This window comes from Gymnogyps californianus, chromosome 1, assembly GCF_018139145.2.
Source record: "Gymnogyps californianus isolate 813 chromosome 1, ASM1813914v2, whole genome shotgun sequence".
Lineage (NCBI taxonomy): Eukaryota > Metazoa > Chordata > Aves > Accipitriformes > Cathartidae > Gymnogyps > Gymnogyps californianus.
Window position 1 is genome coordinate 192,629,174 of NC_059471.1, and position 18,694 is coordinate 192,647,867.

Below are 18,694 nucleotides of genomic sequence, written 5' to 3' on the forward strand. Positions count from 1 at the left end.
CTAGCCGGCTCCTGGGGTTAGTGCTTTGTGGACCGTTGCTTCCATCCAGGGGCCTCGCGTGGACCTTGTAGCCAAAGGATCTGGCTGCTAGAGTAGCCGCTTTGAATACGTTGGTCTCCAGGTGCCCTCATTTGTTGTCCTAACTGGCTAACCAGCCCCTGGAAAGGATATTCTGGGATGAAAAAGGGGAGGAAACAAAAAGGAAGCAAAAAGATTTTCACTTAATACTGAAGATCACAACAATGTTCAGAAATTCTGTTGTCTCGAAAATGTGTGAGCATTTGTATTTTTCTTTTCCCTCTCTATTTTAGTGGATGGACCAGAACTGTCTCTAGATTGACTCCCTTAGCTGTAGTAGGTGTTTGGGACCATGGCAGCAGGAGTAGCAGCTTGGTTACCCTTTGCCAGGGCAGCGGCCATAGGATGGATGCCAGTGGCCACAGGTCCCATGCCAGCTGCTCCGCGGCAGGAGAGGAAGCGCAGCCAGGACTCTCTGATTGTGCTGAATGTGAGTGGCATCCAGTTCCAGACGTGGCTGGACACCTTAGAGCGCTACCCCGACACTCTGTTGGGCAGTTCGGAGCGGGACTTCTTCTACCACCCTGAGACACAGCAGTACTTTTTTGATCGGGACCCTGACATTTTCCGCCACATTCTCAACTTCTACCGTACTGGGAAGCTTCATTATCCCCGCCAAGAGTGCATCTCAGCTTACGATGAGGAGCTGGCCTTCTTTGGCATCATCCCTGAGATCATTGGCGACTGCTGTTATGAGGAGTACAAGGATCGCCGGCGTGAGAACGCTGAGCGCCTGCAGGATGATGCCGATCAGGATCATGCAGCTGAGAGCTCCCTGCCCTCAATGACAGCTCGGCAGAGGATGTGGCGGGCCTTTGAAAACCCACACACCAGTACACTGGCTCTGGTCTTCTACTATGTCACTGGTTTCTTCATTGCCGTCTCTGTTATTGCCAATGTGGTGGAGACAGTGCCCTGCGGGGTAAGCCCGGGTCGCATCAAAGAGCTGCCCTGTGGAGAGCGCTATGCTGTGGCTTTCTTCTGTCTGGATACTGCCTGTGTCATGATCTTCACAGTTGAATATCTCCTACGTCTGCTGGCGGCCCCTAGTCGCTACAAATTCGTGCGCAGTGTCATGAGTATCATTGATGTGGTCGCCATCATGCCGTATTACATTGGCCTGGTGATGACAGATAACGAGGATGTCAGTGGGGCTTTTGTGACACTACGAGTCTTTCGTGTCTTCAGGATCTTTAAGTTTTCCCGCCACTCACAGGGGCTGCGCATCCTGGGCTATACCCTGAAAAGTTGTGCCTCGGAGTTAGGCTTCCTCCTCTTCTCACTCACTATGGCCATCATCATCTTTGCCACAGTCATGTACTATGCAGAGAAAGGTTCATCAGCCAGCAAGTTCACCAGCATCCCTGCAGCCTTCTGGTACACCATTGTCACCATGACAACACTGGGGTAAGTGCAGCTGGTGTTTGGTTACAGCCAACATTTCCACAAGTGTCTTGGCACGAACAGAAAATACTCAATTTAAAAAAATGTTGATAGAAAAAATGCGAGGATAAGTTTTTGTTACAGAACTTTATGAATACGACTCGTCACTTCTTTCTAAATGTTTGACACATGCAAGTGAGTTAAAAGTGTTGCTGAAGTTAAAATAACCCAAACCCCAAAACTGCAGATAAACTGAAAAAGCAAGCAACAAAACAAAACAAAAAAATCTTGAAACTGTTTGGGTTCTTTGCAATTTTCTCTAACATTTTTTTTGGTTTTGGATAGTGAAATTGGAATATTTTATGAATATCTGTGAGTTATCGGTGGATTTTTAATAGAGTAATGTGTTTGCTGACAGGACTTGTTACAGTGTTGCTAAAGCAGTGATAACTATAAGGAGAACCCAAGTGCGATCTTTTAATTTGATGCATAAAAGTATGTGGATCTGCCATTTTGTCTGAAGTGATGTATTGATGTAGACTTGGATATTGAGTTCGATATTACCAAGTAAGTGATTTGTTTTCATGAAAATAAACCAGGTATAGATACCTTAATCTTCACAAAAATTGTTCCTGATGTTATTTAAGACACTGGATAAATTTCCTTTGATTTCCATGGATCTGTAACTTGTAAATGACAAGTGTCAAGCTACACTGACCGGTGGTGACACACTCTGGAAAATGATCAGAGGAAGTGTAAGACATATGACAGATCAAGTATATGTCTTCAAACATAGTTCTAATGGCAATATAAATTCTTCCAGAGAATTAGGAGTTAAAAAATGCCATTGTTGACATTAGACTCCAATGCAGTTTAGTGGAAAGATGGGAGATAGTATTATTTTATAAAGTCTCTGATACCAGAGTCATATGGTATCAGCTGATTCTGTACACCAAGTTGTAAAATGCATTTGCCTGTAATTATAACAGGGATTTAGAAGATTGACTAATTTGAGAAAACAATTTTTTTCCCTATTCTTACATTTTGAGCTGTAGAGTATCATCTATGAAGCTGAAAATTTGTTGATTCCTTAGAAACTGTCTAGTTATTTAATAATTACAGATATTAAAAGACAAACTTTTCACTTTCATGAAGACAAAGCCCATCATTTTATTAGTCAAACATTTTGCCACATCTTGTTGGGACTGTTGAGATTTATGAAACATGTAGAACTTTTAAATTTAACAAAATGAAAGTGCATTATTAAACTATTATGAAAAAGTTGATTTATTATGTGCAATTGTAATTTAATTGGGAAATGCACATACAAAATATTGAAAAAGATGAAAAGACTGTCTTATGCCACCATTTTTTATACAGGGTTTTTATCCTCAGCATGATATAACAAATGAAGATAAATATAGCGCATTGTAAATATTTCATATTACTTGTAAGGGCAAGTTAGGCTAAAAAGGAGTGACAAGAGCTTTGGGGATTTTAATCTGCTTTTTAAGTTCCTGGGCTTTTTGGTTTTCATTTTCTTCTGGTAGTGACAAACTGAAGGGACAAGTTAGCAGAAGGAACAAGTCGTACATGCTAACTAGTTCCATAGTCGTGTATTTTCTGATGCTGATACTTTTTGCCACATATTTTTAATTAGAACTGTGATGATTTCAACAAATTAGGTCTTAAGAATTTACCAATATTTAGAACGTATACTCTTATTAGAAAAGAGCAGGAGCTGGTCTGTGTTTTTTGCAAGGAAAGGTGTTTTTCGAGTAAATTGTTGGCGCTGTCAGGGACAGTTTGGGCAGTACTTGTCCATGGTACTGAACAGAATTTTGTCTTCAGTTTGATGGCCAGTTTGCAATTGATTATGATGCGAGTACGGTATCTCTTTGGCATTGATATGATTTGTTTCTTTCACAAAAACAGTGAGTATTATTCTATAGTTGCTAGTTTTGAGGTATTATTCTGGGTAAAATCTTCAAAAGTACTGATGAGATTTGAACATCATTAAAAATCTCTTTGAATAGAGCCTAAGAACCTCTTTTCAAGTATGCAGCCATACAATATTTAGGTCCTGAGGGGAAGAAAAAGGGTTAAGAAGAATACACTCATGCTTGACTCCTTTTTTGAGGTAGTTTGCACAGAGAAAGTTTTGAGCAGGTTGTACAGAGATCCAAAGTTTCACCCTCAGAAGTTCAGATATGACAGACATCACAAATTTCTGGGAAATCTTTAATCAATGCATTAGCTAGATGATGTCCTTTTAATAACATCATGATAACCATATAAAGATTATGTTTAAATGTTAAACATATATGAATAATTTAAATAGAATTAACATAATAAAAGCTTTGAACTCTTTTTAGTTGATTGAATAATTACACAAAAAGAGAGGGAAATTACGAGGAAAAGCAGCAAGGGTCAGTGAAAGCAGATTGTAATTAGTACTGCTACCTTTGCTCTGTGTAAAGCTTCCTGTCCGTTTACTAATACAGAACTCCCATTCATTTTTAATTTTAGTTTTAGCTGAATTAGGGCTATATAAATGGATTCTATATGAACAACTTCTTTCTTTTAGCAACGAAGCTAGATTAAGTCTTTATGTTTTAAATGACAGTAGCACACAGCAGGTTATGTGAAATATTACAAAAATACATGAAAGCTAATACCAAATAATAGATTAACATAAAGTTGAGGTTTTGAGTCTTGGTGTCATTCTCATATTTTGCTAGATAGCAAGGGTATTGAGTAAGCGACCTTTGCAATTTGGGGAGTCATTATCTTGGAAGCAGAGCTATATTTCTCAGTTCTGCATGATTGCTGAGCAATTAAAGTGTCTTTAAAAAACATAGATTACATTTTCCTCTGCAGAGTGCCAGTGACTTCAAATATTACTACATTTTAGCCTCCAAGGATATCCCAGCTATTAACTGTTCTTGACTGCTCAACTCAAGTAGTACATAGTTGTACACAGAGATGTTATATGAAAGAAATGAAAGAGAGGGAAGAAAGGATGAAAGGAAGAGAGAAAGAAAGAGCAAGAAAGAGATAAAGGCTGAGAGAGCGAGAGAGGAGAGAGAAAGATGACTCTAGAATAACAGCATGCACTCCGCCAGAAACTAAGCTGTCTGATTTAAAATTTCAAATTAGTGTTTTATCAGTATTTATTGTAGCAAAAGTAAGGTAGGGACAAGGGACAAGAAGGGACAAGAGAATAAAATTGAAAGAGGTCACAAAGCAGTTTGTAGAGATTCAAGATAACAACGAAAAGCATAGAAGTTAGGGGCATAAAGGTCAAGAAACAGGGTAGTGTAAAACCTGGCAGAGAAAAAAGCTCAGGTCTATTGAATTGGGACTGGCAGACTTACATGGGGGCTTGTGAACATCTACACCCATAAAGACACAGTTATGTCACTTTCTGCTGTCGCCTGATAACATGATAATCTAATAACTTTCCTTCTGCCCTGTCAGAAGCCAGCAAATGAGCTGGAATAGCTGGTAAGGTTTTGGTGGTGTAAGGGTAATGTTTGTTCCCAAATCAGGCAGAGCTATAGTGTAGTTTATGTTTTATAAAGATATCATACTTTAAATAAGGAACACAGTGCTCTTCTGTGACTAGTTCTAAAGCAGTCTCACTGCTATATTAAACTCCTATATTTATAGGCTTTACATTGGGTAGCTTTGTCAAGTCATACAATACTTTTGTAGATGAGCACAATACTTTATGAAGGGAAGCTTAAACACAAGACTATTCATTTATTTGCTTTGATTGTATAAACTAGAGGTGTGTCTTCCAGAAAAGATAAAGCAAATATTCATTTTCGTTATTTGTTAATATAGCCCATTATGTGTGAGGAATCCAGTCTAAGATATATCAAATTCCCTGAAGACTTTATAATCAAACAGGTGACTAGATATGACAACAGAAAGCCTCAAACAGTGAACAGGGGAATAGGGCGATGGTTTTCATTTTCCTGCACATTCTGTTCTCTCCCATCTACACTCCTTTTCCATTCTTATTGCATCCCTATGGGTATATTCCATCTATTTGTTTTCTTCACTTTTCTTTCAAACTACCACTTTCCGTAGTCTTCCTGTTTGGGGATTTGTCTGCTGGCTTGGTACCTTTCCTCCCTTGTTCAAGACAAGTTTAACATTCGTGTTAAGACTCTTCTGGCTTTATTTTTTCTGCTTCTTTGTTCCAGATTCCTCATTCATCCTTCACCACTAGAGCAAATCTTTCATTCATCATCATTGTCATTCCTTTGACCTGAACTTTCCTCATAACAGCTTTTTTTTCTGACCTTTGTTTGATAGATTTTTCCCTTATGAACATCATAAAATTTCCACAGCATCAGTTTTTTCCCGAATGCCACACAGATTATCTTGTTTTCTTTTTCTGACCATTGTGAGTGCCTTTAGTTTCTTATGGTCTTTGCATGCTAGTTTGAAAACATCCATCTCTTCAGAACTTGTATTAAAAAAATTAAGTTCAATAAAATCTGACAAGAAAGCACAAAATTAGAAATCTTTGTTTTGTGAACAATTTGATTAAAAGTTTGGAAATACTCCTATGAAGAATATTACAAAGGTAAAGATTAGCAAAGTTGGAATATTATTTCTGTATCTCGTACTTACATATTGGATCATTCATTCATTTTGTGTTTGATATTTTCAACTCTTTCAAATAGCATTTTTCTATTTTTGTATTCTTGTACACAACCTAGTGAATTTTGTATTTTACAAATGTGTTTGATGTCTCAGTCTATTTTCTCTTCACAGCAGAGACGTTTAGCCTGAATAGTTAGAATACTATATAACAGAGGAGGGACAAAGTGTAGTGTAATCACCTTCAAAGCACATTACTAGATATTCAAAAAGGGCTCCAGGGAGAATTTGAAATACTGAGAAGGAAGGGTCATTTTGATGGCAGTAAAAAAAAATTATTTGTTCTTTAATAAAAAGATTACTAAAACTGTATTGGGCTGTTGTTGGCTTGACAGAGAACAGAAGTCATTATATTCTTATTTAGTTGCACTGGGGACCAGCTTTCCTGTTCAAAAAAATCCTGAAGATCTCTTAGAGGAACAGGAGTTAGCTTACTTCACTCTTTTTTCTTGAGCATTAATTTCCTTACTTCAGCTTTGAAGAGCATGAAGGCAATACTTAACAAAAAGATCTTTCCGCTCAAAATCTAATTTTTTTTGCTCCTTTGGTGGAAACAAATGGAATTTTGTTTCCTTGTTGTTATTGTGAGTCAAGAATAAGAACAATGAGATTGGTGTGGGGCAGGATGTAACAAAGAAATATGCTGACTTAGTATAGCAGAACAAATTGACTCGGAGAGTTATGATGACTGGTGCCTGATCTATTAATTATCACCTATCATTCAACTACTCCTCACTGAATATTGTGATTTTAGTAAAATCTTTAAGTGATCAAACCTAAGAAGTTCAAACTGAGTGATGACAATCTGTACTTGACTCACACCATTGTGCCTCTGTCTAAGAAGAAAAATTTGCAATATAAAAGCCATATAAATCTATGAATACAGTATTAGAAATAGTGCTACTGTGCAAAAAAAATCTGGAAATGGAAACTGTATTTCTGAACGTGGGAACTTATAAATACTGCAGAAATAAAAAGATTATCCAAAATAACTTGAGAACATCTTACAGCTTCAGGGTGACAATTACCTTTTCAGACATTTGAAAGACAGTCTAATGAACTACTCCTATTACTTGATTTTTACACCATTATAGTCAACTGGCAGCAGTTCATAATTTGCATCATGGTAAGCTGATGAGAGAAGAATCTGGTTCAGCAGGGGTTAAGTGGATAGATTGTTCAAAAGAGGGAATATAAATTAGAAATACAGAAACAAAGTTTAGATTCAGCCTTATCAGGTTTCATCAGTTACCTGACAACAGAGCTGACAGAGTGATGGAAAAGATTCTGTATATTTCTGTACCTATCATTTGTCGGGCAATAGATGGGAGCACAGATTTTTGTGCAAGACATAGTCTTTAAAACATCTCTTTTCTGCATTGCTCATGCAGTGGAGGAAAGGTTTTTAAATTCATAGACAGTGCTTTGAAATGATAGCTCTATGCTACATTTCCTGGAACAATAATAGTTACCATGCTTGGACTTTGACCCCTATCACAATTAGTAGCCTAAATTCTACCATTATTTCTTAAGTATTTTTTGCTGAAGCATATGATTTTGATCTTCCTGTGCCTCTGGTGATATTTTATAATTCCCCTGTTAAGTAAAAAAGTTGTGGGTTTTGTTTTGACAAAAAAAAAATCCATTTTCACCAAAGTACACAAAGAAATTTGCATTATTTCCACAGCATAGACTTAAATAAATGTGAAATGAGATGAAATACAAAATAGCGCTTTTGACTAGGGCACCTGATGTGCAACAGGTGTAAGTGTTCTGTGGAAAAATACTGGATACAAATATTTGCTCGAGTACCTGGTGTATGAAGGCTTAGATTGAGCACATATGAAGATCATGTGACCAATACATCAGTCCTAGAATATTTTAGCTTCATTAAAAAAAAATATCCAGCAAGTTTCAGCTCTATTCTAATTCAAATGAGACTGCACTCTTTCTCACACCAGCATAGACACTCCTTATGTATTATTAGAAGGCATCTTAATGTACCCAGTCACCAGTAGAGTTCCTCCTACCATCAGTTCAGATTCTAGCAGTTAACTGCGTTTACAAAAGCTAACAAAACATTAAAAGACTGCTATCTGTGTAAATATTAAAGATACAAAGATATTATTCATATAAGCAATCATGTTCTTTGTGTATTTAGAAAAACAGTTTCCTTTCTTATATTCCACTGCGCAGTATTGTTCCCTACTTGTCTGCAGGTCTCCATCCGGAAGGTGAAAGCCTTTGGAGCCACTGTCTAAAGGTACTTCATTAGGGCTTGATCCTCCACTGTTACAGAAAATGGGAGGTTGCCTAAAAACCTACAAAAATGTTATTAATATGAACAAAGTAAAATTTTGCATATTTAAAGTATTTAGGAGCAGTATTTTGCATTTCATCCCTGGTTTTTCAGATGTTACTGGTTTCTTTGATCTGGTTGGCTTGATGGTGAAGTCAAGTCTTACAGAGATCTCCTGGGTTTATTAGCTTACAGGAGCCAAACACTGCAAGGAAGATTTTTAAAGGCATTTAGGTATCTGGAGATGCAGATAGGCACGCAGCTTGAATTCTCAAAAGAGGCTTAGGTGCTTATAAACACAAAGGAGAACAGTTGAAAGCAAGTAGGCGGGGAAACTAGGTACCTAGTCACCTTAGAAAACATAGTCTTATGTGCACAAAAATAACTTCCAGGATAAGTAGAGTACTGTACTGAGACTCTGGGTATGTCCTACCCCTATCAGAATTAAATGGACCTTACAAGGGTGCAGGTCTTGTTAAAATACAATATGCCCTATATTCACATAACACTAGAAGGAGATAGAGTGTTGTGTGTATGGTATTCTTAGGAAAGAGGAATAAGTAATTCAAGAAAAAAAGAGGATAATATGACTGAAAGAGTGATGTAAAGCATCCAAGGGAAAATACACTTTTTGATCCTAATTTTCTGTCTCTGTGTTTTTCAAACCAACAGTTCAGCATGAAAAGATATGTAAGAAATGTGAGTTATGTCATGCAGATATTGTTAAATTAATGAAAATGTTTTTAGAAACTAGGTGCAAAATTATAAAGCAGTGTCAGGTAGGAGATTCCATTTTTTCGAAGTAACATCCAACCTGAGGATTTATTGGTTTCAGTAGGTCTCATATTTAGCTTATATACAGTAAATTTTGTTAAGGTGCTGATGTGTGCTGATGTGTGGTAAGAAAAGGTAAACCGTAATTCTCAATTTTGACCACTGCAAATTCATCCCCTTTTCTGGTGTGCTGGCAAATATTTTTATTTTGTCTCTATTTGATTTTTTTATGTATATTGTTTGTAGACTTAAGTGGGAGGTTTGAGAAGTACTTTGCCTGCATTTGCTGTTTCTTTTTTGCAGTAATATGAGCTTTGTAAGCATGGTCTATAGCTCTGCTAGTTGATTTTTACCTTGATCTATGTTCCTAAATGAAACACCTTTAAAACACATTTCCCTGATTTTTCCTGATTCTTTGTATAAAAAGTTGTTTTCTTGAGGTAAGCATCTTGTATCACAGTTCTTTCTCTTTGAGGAGACATTGTGATTTGCGAGTTGACTCTTAACCAGATGGTGTCTAGCTCAGCTTTGTACTAACTACCACTTGCACTAAAGCTTCATATCAAAAATTAACATATGAAGCAGAACTCCCCATATTAAGAACACTTGTATAATTTTTTTCATAATATGATCTAATATAACATAATATGAACATTAAAACAAAAATGTTATAAAATCTGTATCTACATAAATAAATTCAGCTGTTTGATTATTGAAGACTCAGTTTCCTTAGATAAAACTTCTTATGGTATAACAGACAATATAAACTTCTAGGAATTTATTTAATTAGTCTGAGTACTTTGGTAAATTAAAATAAGGTGAGTATATTCCACTACAGTTTTAAATCACCTTGGATAAAAAAATAACTGTGAAACTCCATAACGGTACTTACAATGTTCTAATTTTATGATAATATATTAACATGCTTTGATTAATTATTATTTTGGAAAAAAAATATTTTGAGGCCAAACCCCAACTTTCTTCAAATGTGTATCCAGAGACATGGGTTTTTTTGTATTGTGCTGGCAGATTCTCAAAATATTTTGGCTGATACACAGGGAACAGTCTTTCAAGTTATCACTTGCAAGCTTGGCCATCCAGGCATTTCTTGTAAATGGCTGAGAGTCAGACTGTGAGGTTGTGAAGGACGTAATTTAACATTGTGTAATAGCTCACAGTCTGGAAGTGTCTGCTGCATCCTAACTCATTGCTTCTTTCAGTAAGATGAACTAAAAGAGTTTTCTATGTTAGAGCATATGTAATGTGAGTGGGATCCTTAACTTTTCATTGTTGTTACTGTTCATCTCCCCCTTTTTTTTATAACCCCAAAGAGAAATTTTATTACTGTGTTAGCGGCCTTACTTTCAGTTTCTGCAACTTTCATCTCTCCCACTTGCAGCCAGTTAACAATTCCCTGAGCATCCTTATCAGCTATGGACAGCAACTATTGCACTGTGCAGGGTTGCTTAGGAACAAAATTGATGCTCTTTGCACGGTGTATTACAGCTGCAACATGCTGGTCCCCAAACTCTCCTGCTTCCCACAGAGGAATGAAAGGCAGAGAGGTTGAAGATGCTTTCCAAATCTGACTGTGAAGAGGGTATATACTTTTTTGTTTTAGGATACCTAATCACTTCATTGTTGGTAAATAGGTTAAGAATTGTGGCCTTTCTATTGAAAGCATAGCAGTACCAAAAAATCTTTAGTAACAACTCTTTTTAACAGCAACTTTGTAATTTAAATACTACAGTTTCCTGTGTCACGTATAGAATTGAGAACTTTTAGCTTTTCTAAGCTTTTTGGTTGGCTTTGGTTATTGATGCATTTGTTTACACCAGTTGATCAAATCCATGTTGAGATATGGATATCAAGGACTAGGGACAGGCAGAACTAGACAAACAGAGTATATACACCTATTCTCATACACCTAATGAGAGCTAGATAAGTTATAGGTGCAGCTATTTCTTGTGTTTATTTGATATATATTTATATAAAATGGAACTTTGAATATTTGCATTATAAACTCTACAGTGATTGAGAATTTAGTTAATATTTACTTTTTTGGCACCTGGATGGAAAACTTCAAAGAGTACAAATTGAAGCTTCCCTGCAGACAGATGGTTTAGAGTAAACCTATCCACAAACTGGCTTAATGATTTGACAAGCTCAGTATTAGTTATTTTCCAAGTGAAAGGGAAGCTCAAGTTTTATCTGATTTGCTTGTGAACACAGTAATCAACCTATAGGAAGTTAATCTGTGTCAAAAGGTGCTGAGTTTTAGAGGTAAATATTATAAAGGAAGCTCCTTACAAAAAATGTGTAATATGTGATACATATGTTATCCTTCTTGGACCATGTGCTACTTCTAGCACCTCTCTCCACCCCATGTCAGTCAGATCATTGCAGAAATGGTAGCTGCTGAAAGCCTGCAAGCATTATCATTCATTTAACCTACAGTTTGTTTCCTTCCAAGGCCCAAACTTTTGAAATTTAATGCATTAAATGATTCATGGGAGAAGCAATGTTGCTAGTCATGCTGGTGAGCCCTTCAGCATGGTTCAGCCTCTTGCCGTACAGGCAGAGCCGTGACAGCCTCTCTCCTCCTCTGGGGCCAGCCACAGCTGCAGACCACAGATGATGCTGACTAGTTGTGTCTGGCACACGTGACCAATGATTTTAAAATATAGACAACTTCGTGCAGCAGTGCACACATGTAAGACAAAAACCTAGTTGTGGGAGAGGGAGATAGGAACCAGTTTTGTTTCAGGTCTCTAGGAGAAGACAGAAAAGAGTGCCTGCAGTGAACTGCACAAATCCCTTGGGATGCAACTGCCTTCTGGCCACTGTCTGCCCCAAGCCCGCTTCACACCATGAGTACAGCATGATGTCTGTCAGGCAATGATCCACGGAGTGGATTTACAGGGGGTTCGGCCATGCAGTAGGAAAGAGGTGGTGGGTTTTGCAACACTTTTCCAGAAGGTATGTGAGCTTTCCCTATTTCTCTATGCAGCCACCACATTTAGTGTACACTGTTTGCTATGTCTTTGCAAACAAATTAAATAAATACAGAGAAAAGTGCTACATGATATGGAATACTGGACAGGGCAATGGTTTGAACTATGGGTTTGGATCCACATAAGTGGATTTGAAAGATACTCATATCAAAAGGCTGAAAACAGGTTGGTTCATCTCTTTAGTGTCAGTGGTGTATCTTCTGCCTTAATATATTTTCTGATACCTATTTTCCAGCTCATTAGCTATACTCAGAAGTTCCTTTGTTTTCAAAGCAAACAAATCCAAATATAGCAGAAAGGTTTCCTTAAATAAGCCTTTCATGTTGTCTGTATACAGTTCTTTTCCCAGTCCCTATGTTTGTGTGGAAGGATATAGCTATAGAATTCATAGATCGTATCTTAGGTGTGTTGTTTTTTAAGGGAGACAATGAGGACATACAACTCTTTTAAAGGAGACAAGTAGGACATCCTTTTTTTAAAGGAGACAATCAGGACATACTGTACAATAGAATTATTATAGGAGAATCTGGAGGTGGAATTCAAACTTATTTCTCTGCCAGTTGCTTACCATCTCTGGGAGGTATTTATAAGCCTTAACTTACTCCTCCAAAAGTTAAATCCTTCTGAACTAGTCATCCTTGTCTCACTTAGGAGGTAATGAAGAGAAGCAGGCATCTGGAGGTGCTCATTCCTCTGCACTGAGTATAAATGAAATTTATTATGATTAGCAGAGACTTAAATATTTAAATAACAAGTGAAATGGATGAGATAAATCCCAGCCTCCATGTCTAGCTGGTTTGGTCTAGTCTCCTTGTTCCCAGTTATATAACTCTGAAAGGCCCATAACATATTCCTTTCAAAGATCATAGCAGAGTACGTGCTTGGGATTTGATGACAGTTCCCACTTTATCAAAAAGGCAATGTGTCTGCTACATTTAAACTCAAAATATTCTTGTTTTGTGTAACCCTCAAGGCCACAGTGCTTTTGCCAATTTTTTTGCCTTTTCCAAACAACACCAAAAAAAAATTTAAATTTGAAAAAAAATAATGAGTTTTAATGTTTCTGCTGGTTTAGAAGAAGCCTCTAGAAAACTGAAAGAAACATTTAACTAAGTATCCACTGTAATTTTCTGCAGGAAAGAAGTCATTTTTCAAATAGCAATGCTTTTGAATTAAGATATGGAGAGCTTGAAAACCTTAACTTCAAAGGGTTGTAAACTATTCCTGTTCTTCTGAATGGGAAACCTAAAGACTGATTCACATGTTGGTCTTGTTAACTGTTTCACCACTGTCCATTTTTAAAGTGCCCAGATGGAGAGGTATCAGGCATATTCCCCCATACCATTATTCTGGTGTCTTCCCGGAGGTTTCAGAGCTCTAGACTGCAGTTAGGCATTGCCAATGCATAGCTCTGAAGCAGACTGAAAAATCTTAGACACACACTAAAAAAAATTTCAGCGGGGACACTCTCCTCCTCATTGCAGTATTCATTTTCATATTTAACTCAATTTAAAAATTGCCATTTCCTTTAAAGCTGCCTCCGTACTGGAGCACTGCAGAGCTTGAGGGCCACGAGAGGGGATTATGGTCATAACTGCTTCAGAGTTTCTGTCTTTCTCATTTACCTTCTGAACTTTGTTCACTTCTCTGCAAATCATACCAATCTCTCTGGTGAGGAAATTCTGTAATTTGGTGTGAAATCCTGTTATCAACAATGATTTGGTATAACTCATTTTTGTTCGTCTTCATATTCTGCTTTTCCAGAGCAGCAAATCTCAAATTTGCCAGCTAGTACAGTTCTATACTAGTGTGAAATAACTACATTTCCTTCAGCATGTTTCTCTTTTGTGTAGGATTTCATGAAATTATGTTCCTTTATGAATTAAATGGCATATTAAACTTTTTTTTTTGAGGAAAGAGATGAATAATCTGCAGAAGAAATAATATTTCTTCTTTTTTTCCCTCAACTGGGCAGCTTTATCATAAACTTCCAAACAAGTTCTAAAGCAAAAGTGCTATCCTGCACCACTGCACCACTACAGAAAGTTTGCTTCTCCTTTGAGGGGCAACAGTGATTATTTCATAATTTAGGAAAATTAATTTTGATTTAACTATATTTAAAAAAATAGCGCTCCTCCCATTTGCTGTTCAAGTAAACGCTTTTTACAAGCTTGAAAAGTGATGATGTTGATGGGAGAGAATGTAGGCTCTTTCTTAAGCTTCTTGCTTAATTCTAAGTTCTCCTTGGAACAAGTCCTTATATGAAGACAAGTTTATTTACGTACCTCTGAGACCTGAAGTGTATTTTTAATATGCCAGACACTTTTCCACTGTCTTAAGAACAAATTGAGAATAGGGACCCATGCAACATATCTGCAGAGAAATTATTTACCTAGCCAACTAGTTTGCTAGAGAGAAATAGATTAAGACAGTGTTAGAAATCTGAATCGCTAGTCATTCAAGAGAGCAGCCTGATAGTGATTGGTGCTTTGCATCAGGGCGGGGTGGTGGGATGTGAGGTGAGAGAGAGATGGTGCAGGATTCTTTCTGGATCTCGACAAGAAAGGCCCAACAACAAATGGCTTAATAAAATAGCTGTTTTAATAAGATAGAGTAAAAGAGGAATATAGATGATAGCTAGTAAATCTTATGTCCCTTCAGGTGCTGGGAACCATGCATTCATGTAGCATTGGATGGATTTTCCCATGGCATGCTGCACAGACCCTGTCCAGGGAGAGAAGATCCTCCTTTTTGGTCCTTTGTGCTGTTATAATTTTTTTTTTTTTTTTACAATAAAACAACTCTGTTCGTAAAGGATGTTCTCATGAGAACTTCTTGCTGCACTTTTAGATGAAGGCAAGGCCACACAGGTGGCGTAATCACCAGTACCAAGTTGCCTGCAGGCTCCTCTGTTACAATGATCTGGTCAGGTTTATCCTGCGGACAAGGTATTTGTGCAGCACGGCCCAGCCTGAAGGCCGGGCTGGACATGCAGCACAGGCCTACTACGCTTACTCAGTTTCACTGTTATGTGGATCACTAACTCTTCCATGTACTGTGGTCTCCCAGTCAGGTTCACTACGACAGGTTTATGGTGCGAGGTAGAAAAGCAATATACCTGTTCACAAGATTTCATTACTATAGTATAAGAATTGGTAACTTATTTACTGATTCTGTTTACTGAATTTGATCAGAGAATTATAAAAAGTGCCAAGAACTTTTGCAGTCAGACTAAGATAATATCAAGGTAAGGTGAATATTTTCAATTAAATATTTAGAACTTTTCCCAAAAGAAACCTCATATTTCTTCTAGAAGTTTCACAATAAAACATCAAGAGCTCTTGCCATGTAAGGTAATAGAAATTCTATTCGGGAGTCTTTGAACTTTTTTTCTTAAGTGAGAATTTTATAAAAACAAAATGTAGTTGGAAAATATAATTTATGAATTTCCTGTTTCCAAAAATCTATGAATGAAACCCACTTATTCTGTATTCATTTTTGTTTAGAAAGGTAGAACAAAAATTTAAAATTAAATGACGCATTTGGATTGTTTGATCTGAATTGCTTTTGGGATTTCAGTTCAAAGCAATTTTGACTTTTCATCCATACATGGAATGGAGAATATTTTTGAGAAACAATGCTATGAGAGAACAATTTCATCTTATGATGAAAGGCCACGTTCCAGCCATTACTGTTCCATTCTTTTTTGACTGAAAAAACAGAAAAATTAATGGCAAAATATCTACCAATGCATATCAAATACAAAAGATACAACATCTGCCTTGGGAAGTCCTTAAGCTGCAGATTGCTGAAAGCTGAGAAGATATAGTGAGGGAAGTATCACTGTATTCTTGCCTTTGCTTATGTCCTACCCATGTCATTTGCTTCTGGCCACTGATAGGGTGTAGGGCTAAATGGCTCCTTCATCTCACCCTCTCATGTTCTCAGTTAATGGAAATGACTTAACTGTGGGTTGGATCAGGCTTAGATTAGAGAAATAAACTGTTGAATACTTTTTTCCTAAATTCTTTTGCAGAACCGTGGGCAATGGATAAAAGATAGCTATTCCTAAGTACCAAAGGTTCAGAGGATCCAAGAATATCATAGACCTTGAAAACTGTGCAAATAGGATAACAGCTGCTTTAAACTCACAGTTATTTCTTACATCTCTATTGTGTTCAGCTATTTATATAATCAAAGGTCATAATCTACAAGGTGATGAAAACTTATGTCAGCTTCAAAACACTGCAACTTAATAAGCATTTCAATGGAAGATGAATAAATGCTGTAGCACCTGGGAGTGCTGAATGCCTTGCAGGATTTAGTGCTATTCACTTGATCCAAAGCCCATGGAAATCAATTAGAGACTTGGATTTGACCTGAGAGGACTTTGCATCAAGCTTATGCATGAACAACTCTAGCAAGATATTGACCAGGACAACAATTATTTATTTGAATTATCTTAAACTCTAAGGATTTAAACCAAACTCCATGGCAGTGCAACAGGAATTCCTGCAATACATGTATTGCTGTCAGTACCTTATACAGAGATAGGGTGAAAAAAGGAAAAGACAGAGTTTAGTTATATTTATTGAAGCATAGTTTCATCATCAGAAAAAGAGTAAGATAATAGAGTCCAACTTCTGATGTAACAGGTTTATTCTGTCCACAGTTTATCAAGAGGAAACTCTATGGGAAGCAAGTAATACAACATCTCCTCTGGTAACATGGAGGTTGAGTCATATGTGGGATCCCTCCCTGAGTATTTCACAGAAATTTGTCATAATCAACGCTGCAGTAGGGAATTTGCTCAGAGTTTCTTCCAGTTAAAAGGGGAAAAATTTGGCATATTTTTTTCCTTCGCTTACCAAAGTCTTGTTAACTCACAGAAACTTTCAGGCAACCTTGAAAGGATATCACACATTAATAGCATCAGAGAACATGACAGCCAGAGCCTGATGTAACTAATTTTGGACTGGTATAACAGTGCTATTTAGAGCAATAAAGGTTTTATCTGTTAGTTGATCTGTTTACTAAAATAGTTGGTGAAAAATGTGCCATATATTATATCTCCTCATTATCCTGCTGGTATAAAGGACTTTTAAACTGATAGTTCTGTCTATACTTTGGGATTGTCCTGCTTAACTATTAGGATAAGGTCATATATGAAATGGGCATAAAGAAGAAAAACTCAGTTCCCTAACAAGAATCTGTCAAACAATCAGTTAAAATGAATGGCTGGCTAAGACCCATATGTATCAACGACACAATGATTATTATATGCACTTCTATGCTTGCTTGCCTTTCCCCATTAAAATCCATCACTCCCAGTGAGAAGGCCCACACTTTCTTAGGTTCCTCCCATACAAGATGACCATTAGCTAAATGCTTTCCTTAATGAGAAACAAATAAACTTGCAGTTAATTTTTTTCCTGATGTGAGACACGAATGCCAATACTCTGAAAATCCTGGAAGAGGACTGAGAGAGAGCAGGTTTTATTCTGAGGTTTTATTCCATTTAAGAGCACGTTGCAGCTTTGTTGGCATGGATGCACTGCATGAGTGACTTTATGCATATTCACAACTGTTTCTTGGAAGGAAATGGCTTATTAAACAGTAATCATATAGCATGTGTAAATGAGTTTTGTGGATAAACACATATCTTTGTCCTCATTGCCTGAGATGGGTTGTTGACTAAAAAAGTTTTTCTGATGGCATTTACTCTTCCAGGAATTTTACCAATCATCTTATGTCTGATTTCCTCTTCTGCCTGAGAAATTTCTTTTTCCTTATCTCATATATAAATAATGCTGATTTTTCTCTGTTCCTCTTGAATCACTTACTTGAAGAAAAAGAGAACAGAATTCAGGAGTGTCTAAATATGAGCCTAGGTGAGATGCTCAAATATATGTGTCTACTTTCAGGTGAGCTAAATCACTCTCTAGACTCATTGACTGCAGTGACTGCAGTGGGAGCTTCAACACTAACTCACGAGCAGAAACCTACATGCACACACCAAAAGTGTCTTCACTTTCTACTTGAATCCCATTCCAGGACAGCAAAATGTCAGAGCTATGAATTCTTTTTCTTTTTTCTTTGTTTTTTTTCTTCTTCAGATTTGGAGTTCTGTTCTGTGTAATGATCTAATGCAGTTTAACTGCTCCTTATTCCATTTTCAAGCTTCTTTCTCCAAGATGCTTTTCCCTAATGGCATTGTCCACTGAAACAGAGTGACAGCATCTTTCTCAGGAGAAAGGACACAGAATATATTGAACAGGTCAGAAAAATTTGTGTACCCATATTCTCTTGACACATTATGGTTATATTACAAAAGCCTCTGTACATGTCTTTAAAGAGTCCTGGGTAAATATTTTTCTGCTAATTGAATAGAAAGAGGGAAAACATACAAAATTCACAGCATTTAAATCTTCTGTCCTTGATTTTGCATTTAATAAACAGTGGAAAGCAC

At 37.0% G+C, this 18,694-nt stretch overlaps 1 protein-coding gene across 1 annotated transcript in view; it reads left to right on the forward strand.

The window, feature by feature from the left end:
- The first annotated feature begins 370 nt into the window (after positions 1–370).
- The window catches only part of KCND2 (potassium voltage-gated channel subfamily D member 2), a 281,569-nt gene continuing 263,245 nt past the window's right edge, over positions 371–18,694 (forward strand). Inside the window, exon 1 of the mRNA XM_050905090.1 lies at positions 371–1,485. Coding sequence (XP_050761047.1) covers positions 371–1,485 — 1,115 coding nt within the window. The remainder of the gene's footprint in view (positions 1,486–18,694) is intronic.